This window comes from Rhyacophila brunnea, unplaced genomic scaffold (assembly GCF_057557595.1).
Source record: "Rhyacophila brunnea isolate RB1 unplaced genomic scaffold, BYU_Rbru_1.0 scaffold_21, whole genome shotgun sequence".
In the NCBI taxonomy this organism is placed as follows: Eukaryota; Metazoa; Arthropoda; class Insecta; order Trichoptera; family Rhyacophilidae; genus Rhyacophila; species Rhyacophila brunnea.
Window position 1 is genome coordinate 3,150,719 of NW_028232871.1, and position 23,598 is coordinate 3,174,316.

Here is a 23,598-nt window from a genome sequence, read left to right on the forward strand (position 1 = left end):
GTACTCCTTTCGGCCAGGCGCGAATAATTCGAACATTGATTTAATTTATTCAGAAATCATCCTTCTCTTGACATCTGTCAATGGATAGCCTAAACTTTTGTTCTATCTAATTTAAATAAATATTTTTCGGGAGCGTGTCTTGAATAAAAAAATATCAGTCATCGGGCCAATTCAAATTTGCCGCGTATATAGTGTCTTATCGCTTCTTAGTGCATGTGCGTCGAAGACATTTGACTGACGTGTTTGTAACGATACGAGTTTGCGATATAATAAGTTATATTGTTTTTTAATGATTGAAAAACTATTTGGTGCGTAAACTGTTAAATAGAATATTCGAAATTTACATTGATCAAAGTGAATTTACAAAATATTTTTACAAAAGGAATGCTTTTGGAGATTGCATTCATTCGCCTATCTGCTATTATATTATCCGCGAGTAAATAGTTTCGGAAAATAATTTGAACAAGGTGTCATTTAAATATACCTAGGAGTCCGCGATTCAATATGTCTCTTTGTTTATCATTGATTAACATTTTTAAATACTATTTTCTGGTTATAGAATTAGGTGAAACAGACAAAAATTATTTATTTACCCTAGTTATCAGCCATTTATAAAGAAAAGACACGAACAATCAGATGCCCGTTCCCGCATAAATGCGGAAATTGTCGTATTACGCTACACCAGGTCCCGCGCTACTGAATTTTTATACACTGCGCGGCAAATCATCGTCTGCTGGTGTGAGACAGACACTTGAGAATTATTTTTTTCGTAACACTATTCAAAAGGGTTTGATTCATGACTACTATTTTTTTTTATGGAGAATTCTTCTTATATTTATAGTCGAAAATAACTCGAGTTACTTACTATCATGTCATTATAATAAAATAAGAGATTACCTATTCTAGTACCAGTGGGTCTATTCTATACTTATCGACCGCTAAAGTGATAAAGTAATAAATATTATCATACTTAGGGTAGGTTTGTATCAAAATGTTAGCACTTATTGTAACAATTACACGAAGTTGGTTTTTATTGTTGCAATAAGTGCTATATTTTAACAGCACCTATCTTGCTGCTGTTGAAATATCGCACTTATTGCAACAATAAAAACCAACTTCGTGTAATTGTTACAATAAGTGCTAATATTTTGATACAAACCTACCCTAAGTTTGATACTATTTATCACTTTAGTGTTCGATAAGTATAGAATAGACCCACAGGTTATTGAAGTAATATAATAAAAAAAAAAACAAATGAACTTGAAAATAAAATTGTGGTGACTATAAAGCATTTAGAAGTGCAAAAAGTGTTTGAAATTTAATATTTTACGAATTGTAATAGCCTAATAGGTATTCGAAAAATAAACCGTTTTGTTATAAACTATGTGTCATTCGATTCCATTCAGTTCGGGGTCAATGGTAGGTACAAACCAGGCACTGGTGGTAAGTACATTACTCTCAAATAGCCAGTAGTTCTCAAGGATGATTTATTTATACTCGACCTGCAGTGCTGCAATGTGTATGGGAGTTCAAATAAAAGTTACACAGTTTGAGATGTCCTGGATGCTATAAAAATGAGCTATTTATGACTGATATTTTTTTAACACACTCAACAAAAATGCTCATAAAAGTCATAAACCATATTATTATTCATTATGTGTATGACATATTTGTCGAAATCGTAGCCGTAGACTATAATACTGAACTGTTCTTACACTTGTTAATCTGTCATCGACGCATTAGTCCAGCACCATTTCGTAAGTGTCATGGCGCCGCTCGAGTAAGCCGGCATTTTTTCAATGAAGAAATCTTGTTCGTGATTTCTTATCAGTTTTAGGCGACGAATGTTTATTTTTAGAGTCACATAAAATATTAGGTTCTGTCATAATCATTTTTGAACTTGACTCCGATTTTTTACTACTCTATTTGTGTATGTTTGACTGACATTTATTACGATTTATTGATGCTTGAAATAACAACGCGCACTGTTGTACTAAGTCGGGATTCGTAACGCTTAGAAAGGGTTAAAGCGAGAGAGAGACACAGCTACGTACTACTCGTATTGCAAGACCTCGCTCGTTTATCAAGTTAAAATTTATCAAAATAATTTGCTCGTCTTGCAAAACACTTGCAGACCAAGTTGCAAGCAATCCAAAGTTTTACTGTATCTTGTAAAGCGTGTTTTAATTTGACAGGTCGGGACTTGAAGCGTAGTTACGTAGAAAGCAGCCAGTCCAGAATTTGGGTAAAAATGGCTTATCACGTTTACATAATGTTTTTTTCTTCGTTCTGCATAAATCGCAGAGGCTCGCTTCATACAAAAATTTTCTGCAAATACATAAAGAAAATTTTAATGATCGCAGAATATGTCACCTTTATTTTGCTGAAAACAGTCATATTGTGTACACTAAAATAATATTTCATAATACCACATTAAGGTAACATAAATATGTATTATATTTATTTAAAAGTACAGGGGTCCTCATTATCTGAGTATTTGTTATCCGAGTCCCCGCAGTTATGAATTTGCAGAGAAATGCAAAAAAAAAACTATAAAAACACAAGCGCAATAGATCACAGTCATCAACTGTCACTTTCAATCATTCAATCCCACACTCCTACACTATTTCTGTCTTGCTTTAAGAAATATTTTTTCCGTCCCAATTACCCCTGGATAACATGGACCATGGAAAAAATCTTACACGCTGTATTATAATGGTGTGTGTAGTTTTAAATAATCACACCTAACAAATGCTTATTTATCTATATTGTGTTCTGTGTGATCTAACTGTTTTAATTACACTCAAATGATATACTCTGGTATCATTTTAACACTAAAAATTGTTTGATTATAATACCAGACCTTGAAAAGCAAAACACCAATCCTCGTGGAGAGAATGACGATGGGTCACCCTCTGTCGGGCCGAGTACGAGGTGCGGAGAACGGAGCAAGCGGTCCCACGATCGCGTCGGGAAGCAATCATCCCTCCGATCCAGGAGTTCCACTTCTCCTGCTCATTCCGTCTGGTCGCTGCAAGAGGGACGCCAGATGGGCCGAGAGACTGAGAGCCGTGGGACAGGTGCATGTCGTTCACTCGCATCAATGTAAGTACTGATTATTTCTAGCCAAAATTAACTAACTATACTCAATCTTAAAGATAGATATTTTATGAATCGTTAAAATAATATTAGGTGTATGAGAATGTTATCAATGTAGTGGCACCGTTTGCCAATCGAAGTTGATAGATCCAGTTCCCATGTGCAGGAAGTAGGCGGGGCTAGTATTGTGTTTATTGTCTATGGTTGACAGGGTTTTAGCCTGGGGGCCCGGCGTGGGGGTTCAACCAGTTAAGTGAGGTAAACCGACACCACAGATTTGCCCTAATAATAAAAAAGTCACCTGCGCTATTTTACTTAAAAATATTAACATTTTAAAATATGTGAGATACAATTTGATAGGATATGATCGATATAATTAAATGAAAATTCACGAATCGAATTTTATTTTATAATAATGTGTGTTTTCTGACTAATAAAAATTGCTACTTATCCTATATAGCGAATGGTCGCATGTTACTTGGCTATCATAAAAGGGGGTTGCGATCAGTGCTTGATAATATGATGTTGAGTGCAGACAACTTAATAATTCAAGTGGATTTATTGTAAGATAGAAATAAATCGCTAAAAGTACACGGAATACCCTCATTGGGTTCTACGGAATACCATTTTGGGTAACTACTATAGAACATCAAACTGTCCTTAACGCGATGGGTAGGGGGGGCCCGCTTTAGGATGTGGGGGGCATGATGGTTACTATCACTGATTATATTATGCCTATTGTACCGCCTTGTCTCACCCGGCACTCCTGCACTCTTTCTTGTTTCTTGCCAAAACTATCATACCTTATAATGTGGTACATTTCTAGAATTAGTAACCTTTATTTTCGTATATTTAAGTTCAATTTTAATAGGTTTTCTTCAATAGCTTTGCTGACAATATTGTTTATCTCTAGCCAACTGGCCGGCTAAACTGCCGCTGTCTGCCTGCCTGGCTCAGCTGGTTGGAGCAGGCCGAGCGAGGGCTTCCTCTCTGCGATCAGAACATCCGCATCGACCACTTGTGCTAGTGGGGCAAGGTGCGGGAGCCTCCATAGCCATTCAGGTAAATTGGTTATATTTTTTCATTTCATTTTTCAATTTTGGTTTCTATATTTTTACCACCCACGGTGGCCGCGCGGCATAAGCGTTGGACTATCACGCCGTGGGTCTCAGGTTCGAATCCTGGGTCTGGCAAGTACACATATTGTTTTTCAATTTGTGTGTGAGTCAGGGTTTGGACCTAATAGGTTGAGCAAGTGGCTGACATCCATTTCTCGTAAAGACAAAATCTGTTAATACAAACCTCTACCCTGTGGAGGCCCATATGATCCTATTAGGATCGGACATGGTCGGAAAAAAAAAAAAATATTTTCACTTAAAGGTGAAACGAAGAGATATAATATTTAAAAAACAGTTTTTGTTCTAAATCTAAACATGTCATGTAATGTATCTGGAATTAAACCTTTGACCTTCTGTAACAGTCCGATGCATTACAACCTTCGCCAAATGTTTTACATTTATTTATGTGTTTGTTATAATTTACAGTTGGCGGTGAGTGTTGCGGGTGTTGCAGGGCTTGTGTGCTTGGGTTTACCTTTATTGACAGCCGATGGACCCCGGGGTACTCACGATGATTGTATCTTGGATATTCCATGCCCCACCCTCTTTATCATCGGACAAAATGGATGCCAGTCCACGTAAGTTAACATTCTGTGTTCTCAGTCTGTTTATTTCCATAAAATATTAATCACTAACTAATCCAAATAAGTGACTGAATTATTTTTAAACCTACTAAACTTATGAACTTGCAGGCAGCAAGATGTGGAAGAATTGAGATGCAAACTTCGAGTGAGGAGTCGTTTAGTGGTGGCGGGCGGAGCCGATGACCTTTTGAGGCTTCCCAGGCTCAAGAGACACATCGAAGGAGTCACTCAACGGATGGTGGAATGCGCTATTGCTGTAAGTGATCAAAAAATTACCCGTTGGATGTCTGAATTAAAGCTGTTGGCGAAAACATTCTCTTTGTATACGAAGCCTAAACATAATATGAAAATATTGCAAGAAAAAAACCTCCGGCACCTCCAATTTTCATGTACAGTCGAACTAGCGAGATCTCGGATGTAATGAGAAAACATTCGTGTTTATGATTTTCTCTATACATTTATTCACTTTTATAACGAGCTACTTCTCTGGTATACCGATCAAAACTGTTAATGTGTCGATCGTTTAAAAACAACATTTTCGGCCCTAAGCAATAAAATCTGACTGGGCAGGTAACTAGACCGATCCCTCCGGGATCGGATTACGTTTATGACACTATTTATTGTCTTAGTACCTAATTGGTGTTTTCGCCGACAACAATGAAAAAGTATCCACGCATATGGTTGAAATTGCATGTAAAAAATCCAAGCTTTGTGAAGTCAGTAGGTACCTATCAGCGCCGGCAGCTCAGCACTTCATTACAATAAACAACTTCTTTTGTAGTTTATGAATGCCATGCTTGTTTCGGGGATTTTTACGATGGTTTTCAGATTTTTTATGTTCTATGCTTAAATAGAACGTGGCGCGAAAAATGTTATATGACGATATAACGAGTAATGTCTATAACAAGCAAATTCAGTCAGTCCCATCTTCCTCGTAACAACCAAGTTCGACTGTATATACAAACTTCTAACTGGAACTTTATTTCAGCGATTCAGGTTCCATCTGGAACAAGATTCAACATCTTTGGTCTAAACATAAAAATGTTTCATGTTCTAAATTCATTATATTCTCACCCAAACATCAGAAGATCTCATCTTAGAATAGGTATTATCTTACGATTATTTCCAGGGCAACTGTTACTAGCGTTTTGTATCAAATAACCCTGAAGGCGATTATTGTTGGTCGCGTAGAATAATGGAACTCACTTCCGCCATTTTGATAGAGAAAAATAGAAAGCTTGGTCTCGCAGAAGAAGGTTTTCTTCAACATCTTAGCTGTTAGAGACCGACAAGTTTAACGCACATGAATACATAAATTAAATTGGTTTCAAACCGCCCAATAAATAATAAATAATTTTGGATGTCAATGGGTTAAGGCTATACCTCAGCTGAGGCATGGTCTAAAAAGATCGTGACTAGACAATGCGCGGATTGTGCAAATGACGCGTGCCGAACGAAATATAATTTGTCATAAAAATCCAACATGCGTCCATTTAATGTTATGTTTATTGTTATATTACTAATAATAATAGTATATTCATTGACATGTTTTCTTTTTCAAGTACATGCTGAACGTTTTATAGTCATCTTTACACGATTTAAGAATATATTCCTCCGACGCCATCACAAAACAAATTGACGTGCTCACAGGTCGACAATCGCTCTCCGACTGGCAATGCGGCCGAAATTATGTCCCACATACTTTTGAAAATTATTTGCCGTTTCACTTATGTACGCTCTTAAGGTTACACAGACATTAAATTTGACTCGGCTCTTTATCTGAATTAAGAAAAGCTTACAAAATTTTGTTTCCCAGTGGAAGCTTATTACATATAATAAAACGTCAAACCGACTAAAGGTCATTGAATAGAAAATCGTCAGATGAAAAATCAGGAAAAAGGCAGGAGTTAGTCCAGAAACCAAAACCATATTATTAGAAGAATTTATGTATTGGGGGATGTATATTGATAATGGTCCAGTAGATGTGTTTGTTTGATAATCTCTATTATTGTAGGATGAAGTAGGCAACTTCCTTACGTGTCTGAGCCAATGGGAGGGAGAAGCGGGCGGTCGATCGTCTCCCGACAGTGTGGTAGGAGAAGAAGACTCTAACCTCACCATTCTTACACCACCTACGCCTCAAAACATTGCTCGGTCGCGCCCCCTGCCACCAGTGAAGCGCAGACTCGAAGTTATCCCCAATGCATTGCCTCAGCCGCCCAAAAAGAGAATTAGAGTCAAGAAACCAAAGATAAACGTAGATGGCAGCCTAAAAGGTTTTAATTTCATTATTTGCTTGCTGATTTATGAATTTCGCATGAGTACTTAAATTTACTATTGTTGAAGAGTGCAGAATATCGAAACTAAATAACCAACCCGATGTAGTATTCATTCTGCAGTTATGTAGATTCAAAATAAATTAATAATGTTGATATTACTATGTCACTCAGCATTACCAACTAAGAGCGCGATGCAGAATCGTTGATGTTAAGCGCTCTAATATGACTTATGTCTTTCTCACTGAACTTAGGTTGTCGAAATCAGCTCCTTAAAGTTAGGCGTGTATCTTAGGGACTTACGCGCCTAAGTATGATTCTGCATCGCGCTCTTAGTGTTTTCCTTGCCAGATTCAACATTTTTTACTAGTCATAGATACAAGTTAAAAGCAAATGTTGCATCTGGTGTGTGTGATGTTAAATTTAGCATATTTTTTCAATACAAAATTTCTTTGACAAATCAAATAGCAAAAAACCAATACATTCTTTTTTTACTGGCATATTTTGTCGACTACCACCATTTAATATCAGAAGATAGAGCTTATGGATTTCCATAGTTCGTAGATATTGTAATAATAGATTTTTTACAAGGATTTGCTATTTACCATTTGCTCAACCTGGATCCAAATTCGCATATTGGTTTAAAAATCACATAGTGAATTTTAACGCAGCCAGGGAATATAAATCTCGCCAATTAAGAAGCTATCCTCTGGTCCACAGTGGACAATTTACATACCTACTCTACTACTTCACCATGTTCGATCCTTAGAGGATCAAATGGGTCTCCACAGAGTGGAGGTTGTATTAACAGATTTTTGTTTTTCGAAAAATGGATGTTAACCACTTGCTCAACCTATTAGGTCCATACTCTGACTACAAACACAAAATTGAAAAACAATATTTGTATTTGCCAAGCCCAGGATTCGAACCTGGGACCCACGACATTATAAGCCGCTCGGTCATCGTAGGCATTTTAGTCATCTAAATTCATTAAATATTTTCTTCTCTTCATAGATCCTAAATCGACATCCCCCATCAAAAGTCGAGGGAAAGCCCTTTATAAAGTTAACAACCCACCACCGGAGGGAGCTACAATTAGTATGGGGCAGTTGCTCTCTACAAAGGGAGGAGGTAGGATTGTTTAATATTGTCGGTGTTTTGTAAAAAGGGCGAATCAACCATTTTGGCGAAATCGAGATTTTAATGAAAATACAATATGTACCCCACTAGCTTTGTTGTGTAAAAACGGCGAATTTGTATCTCCACAGGAAAGTACTTAAAAACGATAATCGACTAAAATTAAATTAATTAAAATTACGAAATAAAAAGCAAATGTGACATATTAGGCCTTTTAAAATATTATATAATAATACCTATTATAATGACAGTATTCTTTCGAAGCTTTATTATAAACTTGTTAGATATTTATAATCATCTACAGGTAATAAACAAATAAATGTCAAAAGTTAAAAATCCTCCTGTAAAATAGCATTTTGGTTATTCGCCCTTTTTATAAAACACCGACGATATCATTCACATACCGTTTCAAATAACTGTCTGTCTTAAAATTACCAGTTTTAATCTTTTTCGTCTTTTAAGCCTAGTATATAGACCTACATACACATGCCCGCAAACAAATGCACGGTGAACAGTCCATGAAACATTTAGTCTATTTATGTTGGTTTACAAACACTTATATAATTTGTCTCCGGGCATATTGCAACTCCAGGTTTTTGTTAAGGTAAATAAATTGGATACATTTGTACAGAAGGCAACCAAAGGAACAAATGAAAGGCAAAAAAATAATAAATGTCAAGCATTTCCTTGCCTGACAAAAGCGACAGGATGTGTTACACATTAATATGTTATTTATTAATTGTTTTTTGTGTGCTGGTTACACTTCTTTTTCATCTTTTTTCAGATGATAGTACTGCAGTTGATAATAGCAACAGCCTTTCGCCTCCACCAAAGAGACAGGACCACAATTCCTTCGTGCATAAATCCAATAATGTAATTAGCAGGTATGTGCATTTCAAAATCACCTTTTATTGAACATATTTTATGTTCACACTATTAACCAAATGGTAATTTAAAACCTTTTCTATGCCTCTTGATATCACTATGGCAGTGTCTGACAGGCCGCAGATTTTTAACGACACACTTTGAATGTAGAGCGAAGCTCTTACTACAATTGCTGTAATACTGATAATTTGTGGCTAGATGTCACTGTGTGTTTAATTTTTTAGATTATGCAAATCAATCGACAGTGGCTAGTAATTTAAGTTTAAAGTCGGACGAGATAACTCATGAAATTTGTATGTGCTGCCTGTCGATCACGGCCTCATAGAGCGAGATGACTCGCTGATGGCATAGAACCGGAAACACGTGTCTTCAAAATCGTAATTTTTTCTTATTTTATTTTTTTCAGAAACCACCCTATTAGTGGAAATGGCACATCTGGTAAATATCATAACTTTTGCATTGTTAAAATTAGGTATTTTTTTACAACCCCATATCAATGGATAGCTTCTTATTTATATGTACAAACACATTCATAAACAAGCTTTTCCTGACTTATGACCAAGAATCTAGATTCTAGAATATTATTTAGGTATATATTAATTTCTACTCCACAACCAATATAATATTATCATAGTTTCGTTTACATAGCCAATAATGTATGATAACATAGTATTAAATCAACCTCAACAGAAATTTAATGATTTTTGCCATAATCAGTATCCATACAAACTGTATTAAACTTGTTGCATTATAATATCTTCTTAAGATTTGTAAATTATAATTTCACAATATGAAATTCAACTTCCCACTTTAAATTTAACCCAAAATCTAATTAATAGTTAATACGACCATATTATGAACATAATATTTCAACTGCTATTCTAAATTTATAATTCTTTCTATCTTTTTCAGATAATTCAGGGTCTGGTGCACATGGTATTAAAGGTAATTTAACTTATGACTATTTTGTTTATAGTCTTGTAGCTCAAATTACATTTGCAGATTTTCAGGATTTGTGGCTCGTCCTGTCTTGCGTTTGAAATAGACAACACAAATTTGACGTTTACATAATGAAGGCTGCCTGACTTTATTCATTATTTTAACAGACAAAAATAATGTAAAACACAAATAGTATCAGAATAAATACGATCAACAGCTCGTTACTTGTTTGATTGGTATTTAAAGTAACAACATAATGAGAGAAGACTGTTTAGTGTTGCCGCCAAGCTGACAGATATGATATTTTTTGGTTAACTTATCATTCTTAACACTAGCAACTGAGCGTATATTATGAACCAATCAAATCAAGCCTCAATACGATCGTGTTGGTAGCTGAATCGTTCCGTGTAATTGCTATTGCAAGTCAACTATTGCTCGCGACGATCATTGAATCTGATTGGGTCCGAGTTTGCTGGTTTAATTAGGCCTTAAGGCAGTGGTCTCCAACCTTTATGTTACTACGCCTCCCTTTAAAAAAAATCTAATCTTGGCGCCTCCCCCCTTTATTTCATTAAATAATACAGACACTTTTTTAACACACAAGTTTTTACTACTTACTTATATCAAATTCATTTTTTAATTAATTTTTTTTTCATGCGACGAATGAGCTTGTTTATTACCACAATCAATTTTAAAAGAAGTCAACCAAATTCATCATCGTTCATTGACAAAAATTAATGGATTCTATCATGAGCTCCACATAGTGAATAGGGCCCACAGGCCAGGATCTTTCACCCATATATTAAAAATATTTAATAGCCCTGAAACAAAGCAGCGCCGCAGGCGACTTTTTTTACTATTAATAAAATTATATGAAAAATGCATTAGCAAACTAACCAAGAACTCAGGAAATAGATTTTTGTTTGCTTCAATATATCTGGCGTAGAAATCATTTAAAAGTGGAGACATGTATTATCGTTATATTATATTAAAGAAATCACGTCAAAAACAATTTAAAAAAAAAAATATCACACCCTGCCTACACGCTTCAGTTGACACTTTAGCTACGAGTGACATTTAAATTTGAGGTTATTGTTTTCATGCAACCAGCGGTCGTTTTGTGCATTACCGAAACAGAGCGTTTGCAAAAGCGCCATTTTTAAATTTCTCCGCTCCAAATATTTTTTTAATAGGATTTAAATATATGTATTATATATTAAAATAAACATTCATGCACTGAATTTTCACTGTTACGTTAAGATATGAACTTTTATTTATTTGTAGATATTATGGTATAAAAAATAATTTATTCAAAAATTTTGGCGCCTCCCCTGGCAATAGATCGCGCCTCCCAGGTTGGAAACCGCTGCCTTAAGGTATTTAGCTGACAGTTATGATTGTCATTATAAATAAATTGTCATTAACTATCATGATACTATGTATTTTTGCCAGCCGGAATGGAGACGTATCTTATGTTACGCATATTATATTGTTTTATTTACCTTGTATTGTCCAGCTTTCCATGATTCAAAATACACTCATTAGTAACAAGATTTTAGAAAGGAAGTAATATTGTGGATGCATTTCAAAGGTGTTGAGTTAATAATGTCATTCAAGGTCCAAGGTTTTTCTTTATTAAAAATTAGTCAAAAATATCATCAATGTCTCATAAAATTAACCTTGGTGTGCCTAATCATTAATTCAATTATATACAGGAATGTGTCGATTCCTTGTTGAACTGTAAAATTTCATTGTGCATTGCTAAATTCCATTAGACCAAAGAAAAAAACACATTTCCTTCAAAAATCGAAGCTTTAAAATAATTGAAATAAGAATTAGTGCAAAATAAGGTTTTTCTGAGTTGTTTCCCTATTGACCAATTGTATCGAAATAGTGTATATTTGATATTTTGGTTTAAATAAAAAGCTGTATACATACATAATATTATATCTCTATTAACTTTTGTTCACAGTTTTGGAAAATATCCCGTTCAAAGTGTCAAAGCTCCTAGGATCGCGGTTGATGGGCAATTCATCTGGAACTCCTAAACCTCCTTTGATGATACCGCCACGGAGAAATCAACTGGTGAATTTGCCATGATTTTTCTATAATATTGCGTTAAAATTTACAGTTTCAGTTTAAATTTCTTTATCACAGATGTCAGTATGGTGATACAACACCACAATGGCGAGAAGTTATAATCTGCAATATTAATGAATCTTCAGCTAATGATGATTTAACATATCAATTCAGACACCATAATTTTCTTGCCGATACATTCAATAGACGACATCGGGAGTGGATTATATTAATTGATTTACCTCCCGGGTGATGGTCTCTGTATCACAATGTCTTCATAAATCAGTGAATGTAGTGGTCTACGTATCGATGCAATAATCTTTATGTTATTGCTATTTTCAGATTTCACAAAGCAACCAATTGTCACCCATAAGCTCTACCAATATTATGGATATACCGATTATATTCGCTGACGACAATAAATCAATTGGTATGTAATGGAATAGTTACAAGTTCCCTTATCATTTACGAGGCATGTTCGTTAACTTCCCAAATTGACTGTGAGGAACCACTGCAATGGATTGCGTAACTTTAAGTTTCAGTGTTCTTTAGGCCGCTTTATATTCAAGAGTATTGAAGACCGTCGTTGTGAATTGATTACTTGTTTTAGATTTATAATAAAAGAGTGTTGTAACCAGTGTTGCCAACTGTCGTTGACAAAAACATGCCAGACGGGCTATGAAAACAAGCTATTTGGGCAGAAAAAACACTAGATTTTGTGAAAATAAAATTGCAAATAAATTTATTTATTCTACCTAGAATGAAGTCAATACCTTTGCTTTGGCATATAGAATAAATGTTAACACGTGTAAAAACCACACATTTTAAGAATAATATATTTCAAAATTGACAATAAATGCCCATGTTGTGTCAACGGCGTGGCGTTCAAGTTTCATTTCATGTTTGAAGATGAAACCTTTTTTGTAGGACAGACAGAGAATTAAAGAACATACTTTTTAGATGAATAATTTAATTGTTAAATTATTATTTTATACGTGCGGAGATTCTGAATAATATACAAAAACATTAAATAATGAAATTGTTTCATCGTGTTTCATTTCTCACTAAAATACGCACCGACCTAACTGCATTAAGTATCGGATAGTCAGAAATTTGATGCGCATGAAAATATCTAGCGTTTTTTCAACACATTTAAAGCTGTTGGAGGCTTCAAAGAACGTTAGTAAAAACACCACAAGCCAGATGCATTTTTTCCAAGCTATACCAATCGAAAAATGCTAGATCTGGCAAGAAACACGCGAAATTGGCAACGCTGGTTGTAACAAAAATATCTGTGAAAACGAAAACAACATGATTCAATTTAAAACAGTGAGTCTTTAAAATAAAATGTCTACTCTGCAAGAAATCCTATTTCGTTAGTGAATATCAATTATATTGATCATTGGATCAATATCTTTCATACTTCTTTTTCAGTCAGCATTCCACACGGTCATTTTGGGGTCTTTTGAATGCATATCTGTTGTGCCAATCACCACGTGTCTGTCCATTGATCGTTCATTAAAATATTGCTTAAGCTAGCCGTTCGAGCGTGGCGACCGAAACTGCGGCCACTATAACTACCTATGACAATATATTGCATTACTACTGCCATAGCGATATTGTTTCGACAAGTGACACCATGCTCGAATGGCTAGCTTTAAAATACTGCCATGCTGGGTGACAATACTTCTAATAATTTAATTAAATACATTCAAATCATGAAGGGTAGTTATATTATATGTAATTATAGAAGGCAAAAGTGTACAGTACAGTAAAACTTTATTAATTTTTAAATCTGGCTTGAATTTGACTGTTTGTTAATTTTTAATTACATTATTAATTAATCCTTTCCATATAAAGTTTTACAATACATGATTTGTAATTTAAAGTGTTCTTTCACTCAGTGAACACTTTAATAACTCAAACAAAGATACATAACATGCAGATACAGTAAAACCTCGTTAATACGAATTCCATGGGACCGAAAATCGAAAAAAAAATTCAAATTATGAAATATGAAATGTATGGGGGAAAATATTAAAATTTAGAAATTTTATTTTTTTGGTTTTCATTAATTTTGTTTCTGATAGATTTCATAGATGTGCCTACTGAATTGGGTCATAAAATGTCAGGATTATTTTTATTACCTTCATAAAATAAGTAATTTTTGATTTCTTAAGGCCATGCATTAGTTGAGGCACGGTCTAAAAAGATCGTTGCTAGGCGATGCGCGAATTGCGGGTCGCGGGTGTAAATGACGCCTGTCAAACGAAATATTATTTGTCATATAAATCCAACATACGTCCATTTTATGTTCTGTTTATTGTTCTATTAGTAACAATAATAATATATTCATTGACATGTTTTCTTTTTAAAGTAAATGGGTAACGTTTTTAGTCATCTTTACACGATTTTAGAATTAATTGGCCCGTCGCCATCACGCAGCAAAGTGACGTGCTTCTGACTCGACGTTTTCTCAATGAATGCAAGCGAGTCCAAAATTTCGTCGCGCATACAGTTGAAAATTATTTGGCGTTTCACTGATGCGTCACCTTAAGAAAAGTCTGTCACAATTTTCAATGACTGTCTCATGAAATAGTGTACTTTATTACGATTTATAGAATATTTTTATATGCCAGGACTCTGAAATCATTTCGAATTACAAAATTCGAATTAAAGGTATGGTTTTATATGAAAATAGTGTTCAAGGGACTTTTTTTTCAGGAAAATTTCAAATTACGGCGAATTTTGAATTATCAGTGTTCTTACTAACGAGGTTTTACTGTATTCTTAATTTAAAATAATACGTAACTCAACATACATAATATGTTAATACAAATATTATTTGGTTTGCTCTTATTTTGTAATTAAAATTTTATCTGAAATTTTAATTCCTTCATTATTGTTTTAATAAAGTTTTGCTACCTAAGTAACCTAAATCAAAGGTTTCTTTGAATTGCTACTACCCAGTGTATTAAAAATTGCAAATGGTGGATTTATGTTATTATGTAAGTAGTTGTAAATACATTTCATGTTTCTTTCCAATGCTTATGGTAGTTTTTGTTTTGTTTTTATAGTGAATCAACAACAGGGCACCCCACTGAAGCAAGGCATGCAGAACTCCAACATAAAAACAATAATCATCAACAAGCAACAAGTGATAAAGGCGGCCGACAATGATATCCATCAAAACAGCGCCGGAAGCAGCCAAATGACTCAGCGAAACATAGTCCAACTGAAGATGCCTCCGGGTGGTGGAAACACCTTAGTCAACTCTTCGAAACCTCCCACCATAAGCCTTAAAAGAGGCACAATAACCAACAGTACCTTGCAATATTTACCCAAATATATAATCGCAAAGAAGATACATGACGCATCTAAAAGCGACGGTTCAATCAATGACAGCCCCGAGAGTATCAAATCGCCACATGTTATGTCTACTAATAAGCCTATCATCGTAAAAGGTAAAGGAGGTCCTCTTACTACATTTAAAATGGTTCCCGGCACCGTCTTTCACAAGAGCCCGAATATGCTGAAGCAGAATCAACAGTTGATAATCAAGAGAGCCGTTCCGCCTAGCGCAGTCGGCGGAAACTCTATGGCGTCCGTTAAGAAGAGGAGTGAGATGATGAGGAAGAACTTGGCCAGCGATCGGGCCATCGAGGCGGCTGTCGCGAGTATCACGGGAGATCAGGATAATCTGGGAAATTAACTTAATCCATAGAACGATTGTTTCACATTCGGCATAATTTAGAGCTGTACGAGTACAAAGAGCAAGATATAGTTTTTTGGGTAAACTTCTGTTTGAGCAGGGTCAGGAATTAGTGTGATGTTTTCTTTAAACAAAGGCGTCCCCAGCTGGTCTGGATAAGCAGACTTCACACTGCTTATAAGGTATATTTCATTGAAATAGTAAAATAAATTTTACTTTAATTGTTTACATATAATATATATTGTGGATTCTCATTGTCACTAGGTACTATGACATAATTTTAAAATCAAAGACTTAGATATTTATGAAGAAGATATCTATTGAATAAAATTTGTGATTCTACGAAATCTCTCATTGGATTAACCTTGATTCGCTTTCTTGCATGTGTATATATTTTCTTAAAATGATTACTTTTAGTAAGTATACGATATGTGTTATTAGTTTTAATTTAAAATAATATGTATTATATTTTCTTGTCTCATTTCTTACATAATAGTAAGGTCACGGTCATTGTGATACATCTATAAATTTTTGCGACTGAGTAATCTCGGTAACTTAGTGATTTGCTCACACGATGAGTTTTATCTGCCAATATTTGCATTACGATATCTGCTGATTTACAATCATTCATCCACCATTGTCTCTTTACAATTCGGTGTGGATCTTGTCTGCATTCAGAATATCTCTCCACCCCTAATTGCCCTGTGCTGTGGTTCTCCAACTTTGAAGACAGGTGTGATGCCGTCAGACATGAAATAAAATATATTATGTGTAGTAGTTACAGATTTTTAACATATAGTGAAATAAAAACATAATACGTATGGGCAGTTCTTGTTTCTTAATTATGACCGCAGCTGTACTTACTATGCTGTGAAGTTGGTAATCCTTATTTAATAATTTATGTATGTATTACTATCTGACTTAACCCAACGTAATTCGAATAACAATTAAGTTTCATGAGTCTTGATCGATAGTGGTGTCATAGTGTGTTATGTTACAGTATTGCCAACTTAGCACTGCTGAAGTTAAATATCATTGAGCTGTTTACAATTTGAAATTTTACAGTAGAACATTTTTGCTTTATACATACTAAAATAGGTTTTTTAACATTCTTTTCTATGACAAATGGATGGTAGCCATTTGTTCAACCTATTTGGTTTATGCGGCTCTAAATACACATTGAAAAACAATATGTGAATTTGCCGGATTCAAACCGGAGACCCACGACTTCCTAAACGGACTCTTTACCACTCGTCCATCACAAGGCACACGATCTTATTAAAATGAGGCATGTTACATCAAACGTTTTTATAATTAATGTTATTTAAATTTGGTGGTACATATATATACAACTTGATTTTCACTAAACAATACGGTCTCTTATAAACAAACGGATTGTAATATAAAAACATTTTAACAAAATTGTTTCATCAGGGGTAATAGCTTGACGATATGTAAATATTTCTAATTATAGAAAGTACATACATGCAGTGCGTCTTCTATGTTATCGATACGTCCTACGTATAAGGCCGGAACTGCAAAATGGTACTTTTCAGTAGTACGATTTTAGTGACGCCACAACGTTAATTTTAAATGCTGAAATCGTAATTTTTTAGTTTGAGATATATTGATTGAATTTTTGTTTATTTTTTCGATTATCATTGTATTATTTTTAAAATTATTTAATAAAAAGCAGTCATGTCAAAATAGCCAAAAACGCAGTTACGGCTTTTTACGTAGGAGGTTTTCGTTATGACGATGTAATTAAAGCGGGGGATGGGGAAATAAATTAGATTTCTGTTCCATAGATGACCGCTTTGATATCGTAGCCAAAAAATAGAGGTCGTATTATTATGCGTAGCTACATTTTTATTTCATTACAGTATTTTATTTATGTGTGCTCTTTAGTTTTAATGTAATAAAATAGTTTTTTCGTTAAAATTGATTTGCCAAATTATTGTTTTTGGGTTAGAATTGTACATATTCTATTATGTGGAAAATTTGTTTTGAGGCTCTAATACAAAAGAACATTCCTTTTACGTGCATACCTACCTACTTATATAATAATTAATAGTTCTAAATGACGCTTACAAAAAACCTGCTTTGTATAAGTTATCTAACTTTACTCTGATAAACTCTGAGGCTAAGGCCACATAGGCAGGTGCTTCTTTAGTGCTGACCTAGGTGCTATGCTTGTCTACTAAAAACACTACTGCCACATTGCACGCTACGTGCTTAGGTACAAATTCATTTGACATTTGGAAGCGCTCAACTCAACAACGATGTCACTCTCAAAACTAACCGAAAAGCTACTACTCACAGAGAATTTAAGTATAAAATTTTGAAAGTCTCAAATTCGATCTTGCTGGGTGCATAATGTCAATTCATCCCATGCGTCATAATACATACGTTGTACATAACCTTAAAATATACAGTGTTTGAGGTTTGTTATACTGAAGAAACATCCGCCATCTTGCAAAATCACTAGGTGACACAATAAAAATAACCAACACGATTGTTCGTCGTGAGACTCACTAGGTGCCTAATAATCACGTAGCGAGGCGCGAAGTGTGCAGTGTGCCCGTTGCGATAGTATAGTGAGCGTCCGTTCGCTAGGATGTCACCTAGCACGTAGCCACCAAGCCATAATACATACGTCGTACATAACCTCAAAATATACGGTGTTTTGACGTTTGTCATACTGAAGAAACATCCGCCATCTTGCAAAATCACTAGTTGACACAATAAAAATAACACGATTGTTCGCCGTGAGACTGACTAGGTGCCTAATAATCACGTAGCGAGGCGCGAAGTGTGCAGTGTGCCCGTTGCGATAGTATAGTGTGTGTCCGTTCGCTAGGATGTCACCGAACACGTAGCCACCAAGCAAGGCACCTGCCTATGTGGCCTTAGCCTAAAGGAATTGGCATAATGGATTCTAATTGACTCGTAATTATTGTTATTATCAATATTTTCATATTACATGGAATCGAAAGTGAACATTTGCAACTTTATCGGAGTTAAGTTTTATATATAAGAATTTTGTTGGTTCATTCTATATTTTTCACTAATTACCTCTTGTCTTGGGGACAGGGTAGGGTTACTTTTTCTTACACAGAAGTGAGATTTCAATGTAATGATGTTAATGTATTTAAAATAGAAACGGAAATACTATTTAGTTAACAGATATATTTTTTTATTTGATTTGGAAAATAATTTTGAAATCTTAAGACTAGATTCACTATTTACTATACAGAACGAGGTAGCTCGGGATATGGTTTCAGAGCCCTTCGAAAAAAATCATGGTGGCGTTTTCCCTTGTTATAACTGTTAAAGTTAACAGCACATCCGACCCGGTAGTGAGAGGGGCTGCTCCCGCCGTCTTGGTTTTTCAAGCAAAAAGGCAATATTGCCATCTACCAATTTTAAAAGAACCCTTTTCCATGACAAAATTGTGCGAAATAATATCAAGTTTAAAAACCAACTAGATTTATTTTGATTTAGTTATCCCGATCATAGTACATCAGTTTGCAAGTCTTACTTATTGTGATGGGAACACTAACTACCCTACAAAAAATAGTTTTAACGCTGTCATGGAATAACTCTTGCTTACCCATGTTAGGGATGCTAAAGATTACATTCTAAACAATTAATTCCATAAATAACAAATTTTCAGCAAAACGTTTCGTCCCCTCTTTTGGCTAAACATCCGTGGTTGTATGTTCAAACTTTCTAAAATAATTTTATTTGAAATGTTTTCTAATCTATAGAGGTAAATTTGCTATAAAGTTTTTTTGTTTTAATTTAAATGCATTCCTAGCAGTTGTCATGCATTATTCATTTGTTTGTCTTTATATTGTTTGATCTGAATAAATAGAGGACTTGGGTGCCAAAGAAGTGAAATTATAAAATATAGGTATTTAAAACATTTGAAAATAATCTTGAATTGATTAATTTTTAAAAAGGAATCAATGTATTCATTTTCATACAAATAATGAGTATTGTCAAGGGGTACATAGTCTTTCATTTAACAAAAATACACCTTGAACTTGAATATAGTATATCGTCGTGGTAAATGCAATAGGTCGTATGTCAAAGATACCAAACTTTTCAGGAGAGACAAAAAACTATCCCATCTTAACCCCAATGCACCGATTTTTTTCACAAATTTATTTACTTGGTAGAATTTGTTCCCTGTTAAGACTGTTATCATTATTTTGATGTAAGATGAATAATAAGAAAGTTAGGTTGACATACAACTATTTGATCGTCAATGTTGGCCACTTTTGTTGACATAAGTCCAATTTTTATGCAAACATACCTAAATTGAAAACACTGAAATTAGGTATTTATAATGAAACAAAATATAATATTATATTAATATAGACATATTATTATACACTTGTACATAAACGTTTAAAAAGTAAGCTTAAACTAATGAAAAAGTTTTTTTTTTATTATAAATCTCTGTTTAATTAGGCACTTGTATAAAAACGATTTCAATGTTTAAAAGAAAAGATTAAACGTTAATATTCAAAATAACACACAATAATTTTTAAAAAGATTTATTTAAAAATAGCATAGTTTAATTATGTATTTGCATAAAACAGAGCAGGTAAATACCTACTTAAAAGAAAAAAGAACAGTTTTAAAAGAATACTTTTTTTTAGAAAAGTAATTTTTTTATTTAAACAGTAGGTAGTATTATTTTGTTTTCTTCCAAAAATTTGTGAATAGCAAGCTGCGTTGTTCATCACTGATTGTATCGCACTTAAAGGCTATTTTTGGCCCACCCTTTTGAGCATGTCACTATGCCCACCACAACGTGGACCTATGGTCATAGAATCTTTTTTAGACGTCTGTCTATACTTGCCGCCCTTGCCGGACTCTTCATGCTTCTCAAAACCCGCATAAGACTTGCCTAGCAATCGCAGTTGAGCTGATTGAGTTGAGTTGAGCAGTTGAGATGTATCTATAGTCTAAGCAGTTGAGAGTTTTTTTTGCCTCTTCCACTCTTTACAATTATTGCTTTGCCCTTTTCGTTTTCTTTGATTGACTTGCTCAGTAGGTTCGTCACCATGGGTGTCAGACTGCATAGCAAACTCCTCTAAGTCTTCTGATGAGCTTGATTGATTTGATTCAGGTTGATACAGAGCTTCAGAGTCACTACTGATATCAGATAGTAAATGTTCCACTTAGATGTTCAGTCATCGTCATATCACAATCTATATTTTATTTCAGGGCTGATTGTGTTGATACAATGTTCTCTGCTATCATTATGTCCGAAGGTTGCCTCAGCAATGATTCTGCTTGTTCTAAAATTGGAGTTTTGATAGTCAAAGTATTATTAACCTCAGCTAAATCGAGTTCTATTTCTGAACTGAAGTAATGTTGCTGACTGCTAAAGATACCAAGTACCGCCCACAACTTCCATTAATCATTTTAATAGCTTTTTACTAAATAATTTTTAACTAAATAAACAGTGTCTTATTAAAACTGTCAATCGTGATTGGTGAACAAATAATTACTTTGGCAATAAATAAATGAGACAAAAAGTCATCATCATCATCAGGGGCACGACAACCCGGTGTGGGTCTTGGCCTCCTCCAACAGCTCCCTCCACCTGTCCCTATCCAGTGTGGCCGCTTTCCAATTTGGTACCCTTAGAACACGGCAGTCATTGGCAGCTCCATCCAACCAGCGAATCTTTGGCCTGCCTCTTCTTCTACGCCCGATTGGATTGCCGGACATCATACGTACGTACATTCATACGGTGCACATGACCTAGCCATCGCAGTCCCCCAATCTTAATTGATTGAACTGCGCTGCAATCTTCGTATAGCCCGTAGAGCTCAGCAATATATCTTCTTCTCCAATTGGTGCCGTCCCTGATCGGTCCATATATACGGCGGAGAATTTTTCTTTAGTTTGAGACAAAAAGTAATGTTAGATTATTTGTAGAAAGAATCTTGAAAATTTTACTAAATCGGACAACAATAATGTAATTATAAAGTAGATTTTAAAAAACAGTGATTGGTAAATTACTTACATCGTATTATTTGACGAATTATTTAGTATAAAGTCAAGAACAAGGAATAAAAACAAACAAAAACATTATTATCATTATGATGAGCTCTGACATACGACTGTTTGGCGTGACCAATATCAATGACGTGTCGGTTCGTCTTTTTGCAAGTGTTGGGATAGTCGACTTCTTATTGGTCTAACGACATAAGACCTATTGGAGATGGTGTAGATGACTGGGCTGGTCACTATGGTGCAATAAAACAAAATTGAAATTTTTTTGACATACGACCTATTGCATTTACCACGACGATATATTATGTTCACTGTTTTAACTCTTGTCTTCACCAGTGCAATCACATTTATAAAATTGTAACCTTATCGAAATATAATTGTTTTCTTCTGTATATTATGTTATTATTGCTTTGCTGAATGAAATAATATCATGCTGGTCAATTGATTGTTGGACTTGTGAAAAAGAAACCGATTAAACATCATCATCTCCCATCAAAGACCCGCCGAATAAAAAATAACATTATATTAGTAAGTACTTACTGTGAAGAGTTATATAAATATTTTGTCACCCAGTTTTAACTAATTGTTTTATTTATTAGCTTTACGTTAATTGTGTTTGAAGATTACATCACAATATATGCAATGCTATCTAGAATTGTCATGTAGTAGAATTTCGAGTAAGACACCATTACATTACACCACCATGTGTGATTTCAATAGAATCATATGGGTCTCCACAGTGTAGAGATGGTAATAACAGATTTTTATGTGAAATGGATGTTAGCCACTTGCTCAACCTATGAAGTCCATACTCTGGGCCCAAACACAGATCGAAAAACAACATGTGAATTAAGCAGACTCGGGTTCGATTTGCGATATCTGGATGTCAAAAAAAGTTATTTTTCCTTACAAGTTATAAATAGAAAAAATAATACTATTAAAAAAAAAACAATATACATAATCTAATTTAATAATTCTGACTGAACCTTCTTATTTTAGAACTGTATATTATTTCTTTCATAATATTATGAAAACTTCATGACATTTGATAGAATAGGTACAAAAGTTTTGTTGGTTTCTTTTTCCAAGTTATCCAAACATTTGTCCAGTTACTTATTGATGTTTAGTATGGCGTTGTATTCTCATCTGTATTCTTTTGTACATTAAAATATATTCATGACATACAAAGGTTTTATTTTTATTACCCTTAGGCTGTATCCAACCAAGTGTGTTTGAGGCTACATTCTCGAGGGTTATGAAATTGCTTAGACAATTTGTCTTGCTGTGTAATCAGGTCTAACTCTGTACCTATGGTAAACTCATACATATGAAATGTATGAATCAAAAATCTTCCCGGAGGCTTTTTGTAATTTTGAATAAATCATAGAAAACTATTTTTGATACAGCATTTTTTTGTTCTTGTATGCTTCCGTGTTTTATATTTTCATACATATTAAGGGATGTCAAGTTCTCGGACAAGGATTATCGATACTGATATATTTCTTCCAATATTTGTGGGAACGCTTGATTTATCTCTGGAGCCAAACACTCTCATGTTAATAGTATATTTGTCATTTTATGTCATGTCATGTTAATAGTATAAAGGTCATTGACCAAACATAGGAATAGGTGGGACATTTGATTTTCTTTTATTCATAGCTGTGGTAACACTATACAAGTGGCGAATGGTAGAGGAAGGCTGTTAAAATTCTATACAAATAGTGCACACT

At 34.4% G+C, this 23,598-nt stretch overlaps 1 protein-coding gene across 1 annotated transcript in view; it reads left to right on the top strand.

The window, feature by feature from the left end:
- Rcd1 (Reduction in Cnn dots 1) overlaps positions 1-17,532 on the top strand; it is a 29,797-nt gene extending 12,265 nt beyond the window's left edge. Inside the window, exons 6-17 of the mRNA XM_085948907.1 lie at positions 2,862-3,105; positions 4,013-4,161; positions 4,644-4,795; positions 4,910-5,057; positions 6,816-7,077; positions 8,092-8,208; positions 8,999-9,098; positions 9,506-9,537; positions 10,012-10,044; positions 12,011-12,123; positions 12,460-12,547; positions 15,195-17,532. Of these exons, the coding sequence (XP_085805033.1) occupies positions 2,862-3,105; positions 4,013-4,161; positions 4,644-4,795; positions 4,910-5,057; positions 6,816-7,077; positions 8,092-8,208; positions 8,999-9,098; positions 9,506-9,537; positions 10,012-10,044; positions 12,011-12,123; positions 12,460-12,547; positions 15,195-15,829 (2,073 nt within the window). The 3' untranslated portion in view covers positions 15,830-17,532. The remainder of the gene's footprint in view (positions 1-2,861; positions 3,106-4,012; positions 4,162-4,643; positions 4,796-4,909; positions 5,058-6,815; positions 7,078-8,091; positions 8,209-8,998; positions 9,099-9,505; positions 9,538-10,011; positions 10,045-12,010; positions 12,124-12,459; positions 12,548-15,194) is intronic.
- Positions 17,533-23,598: the final 6,066 nt, after the last annotated feature.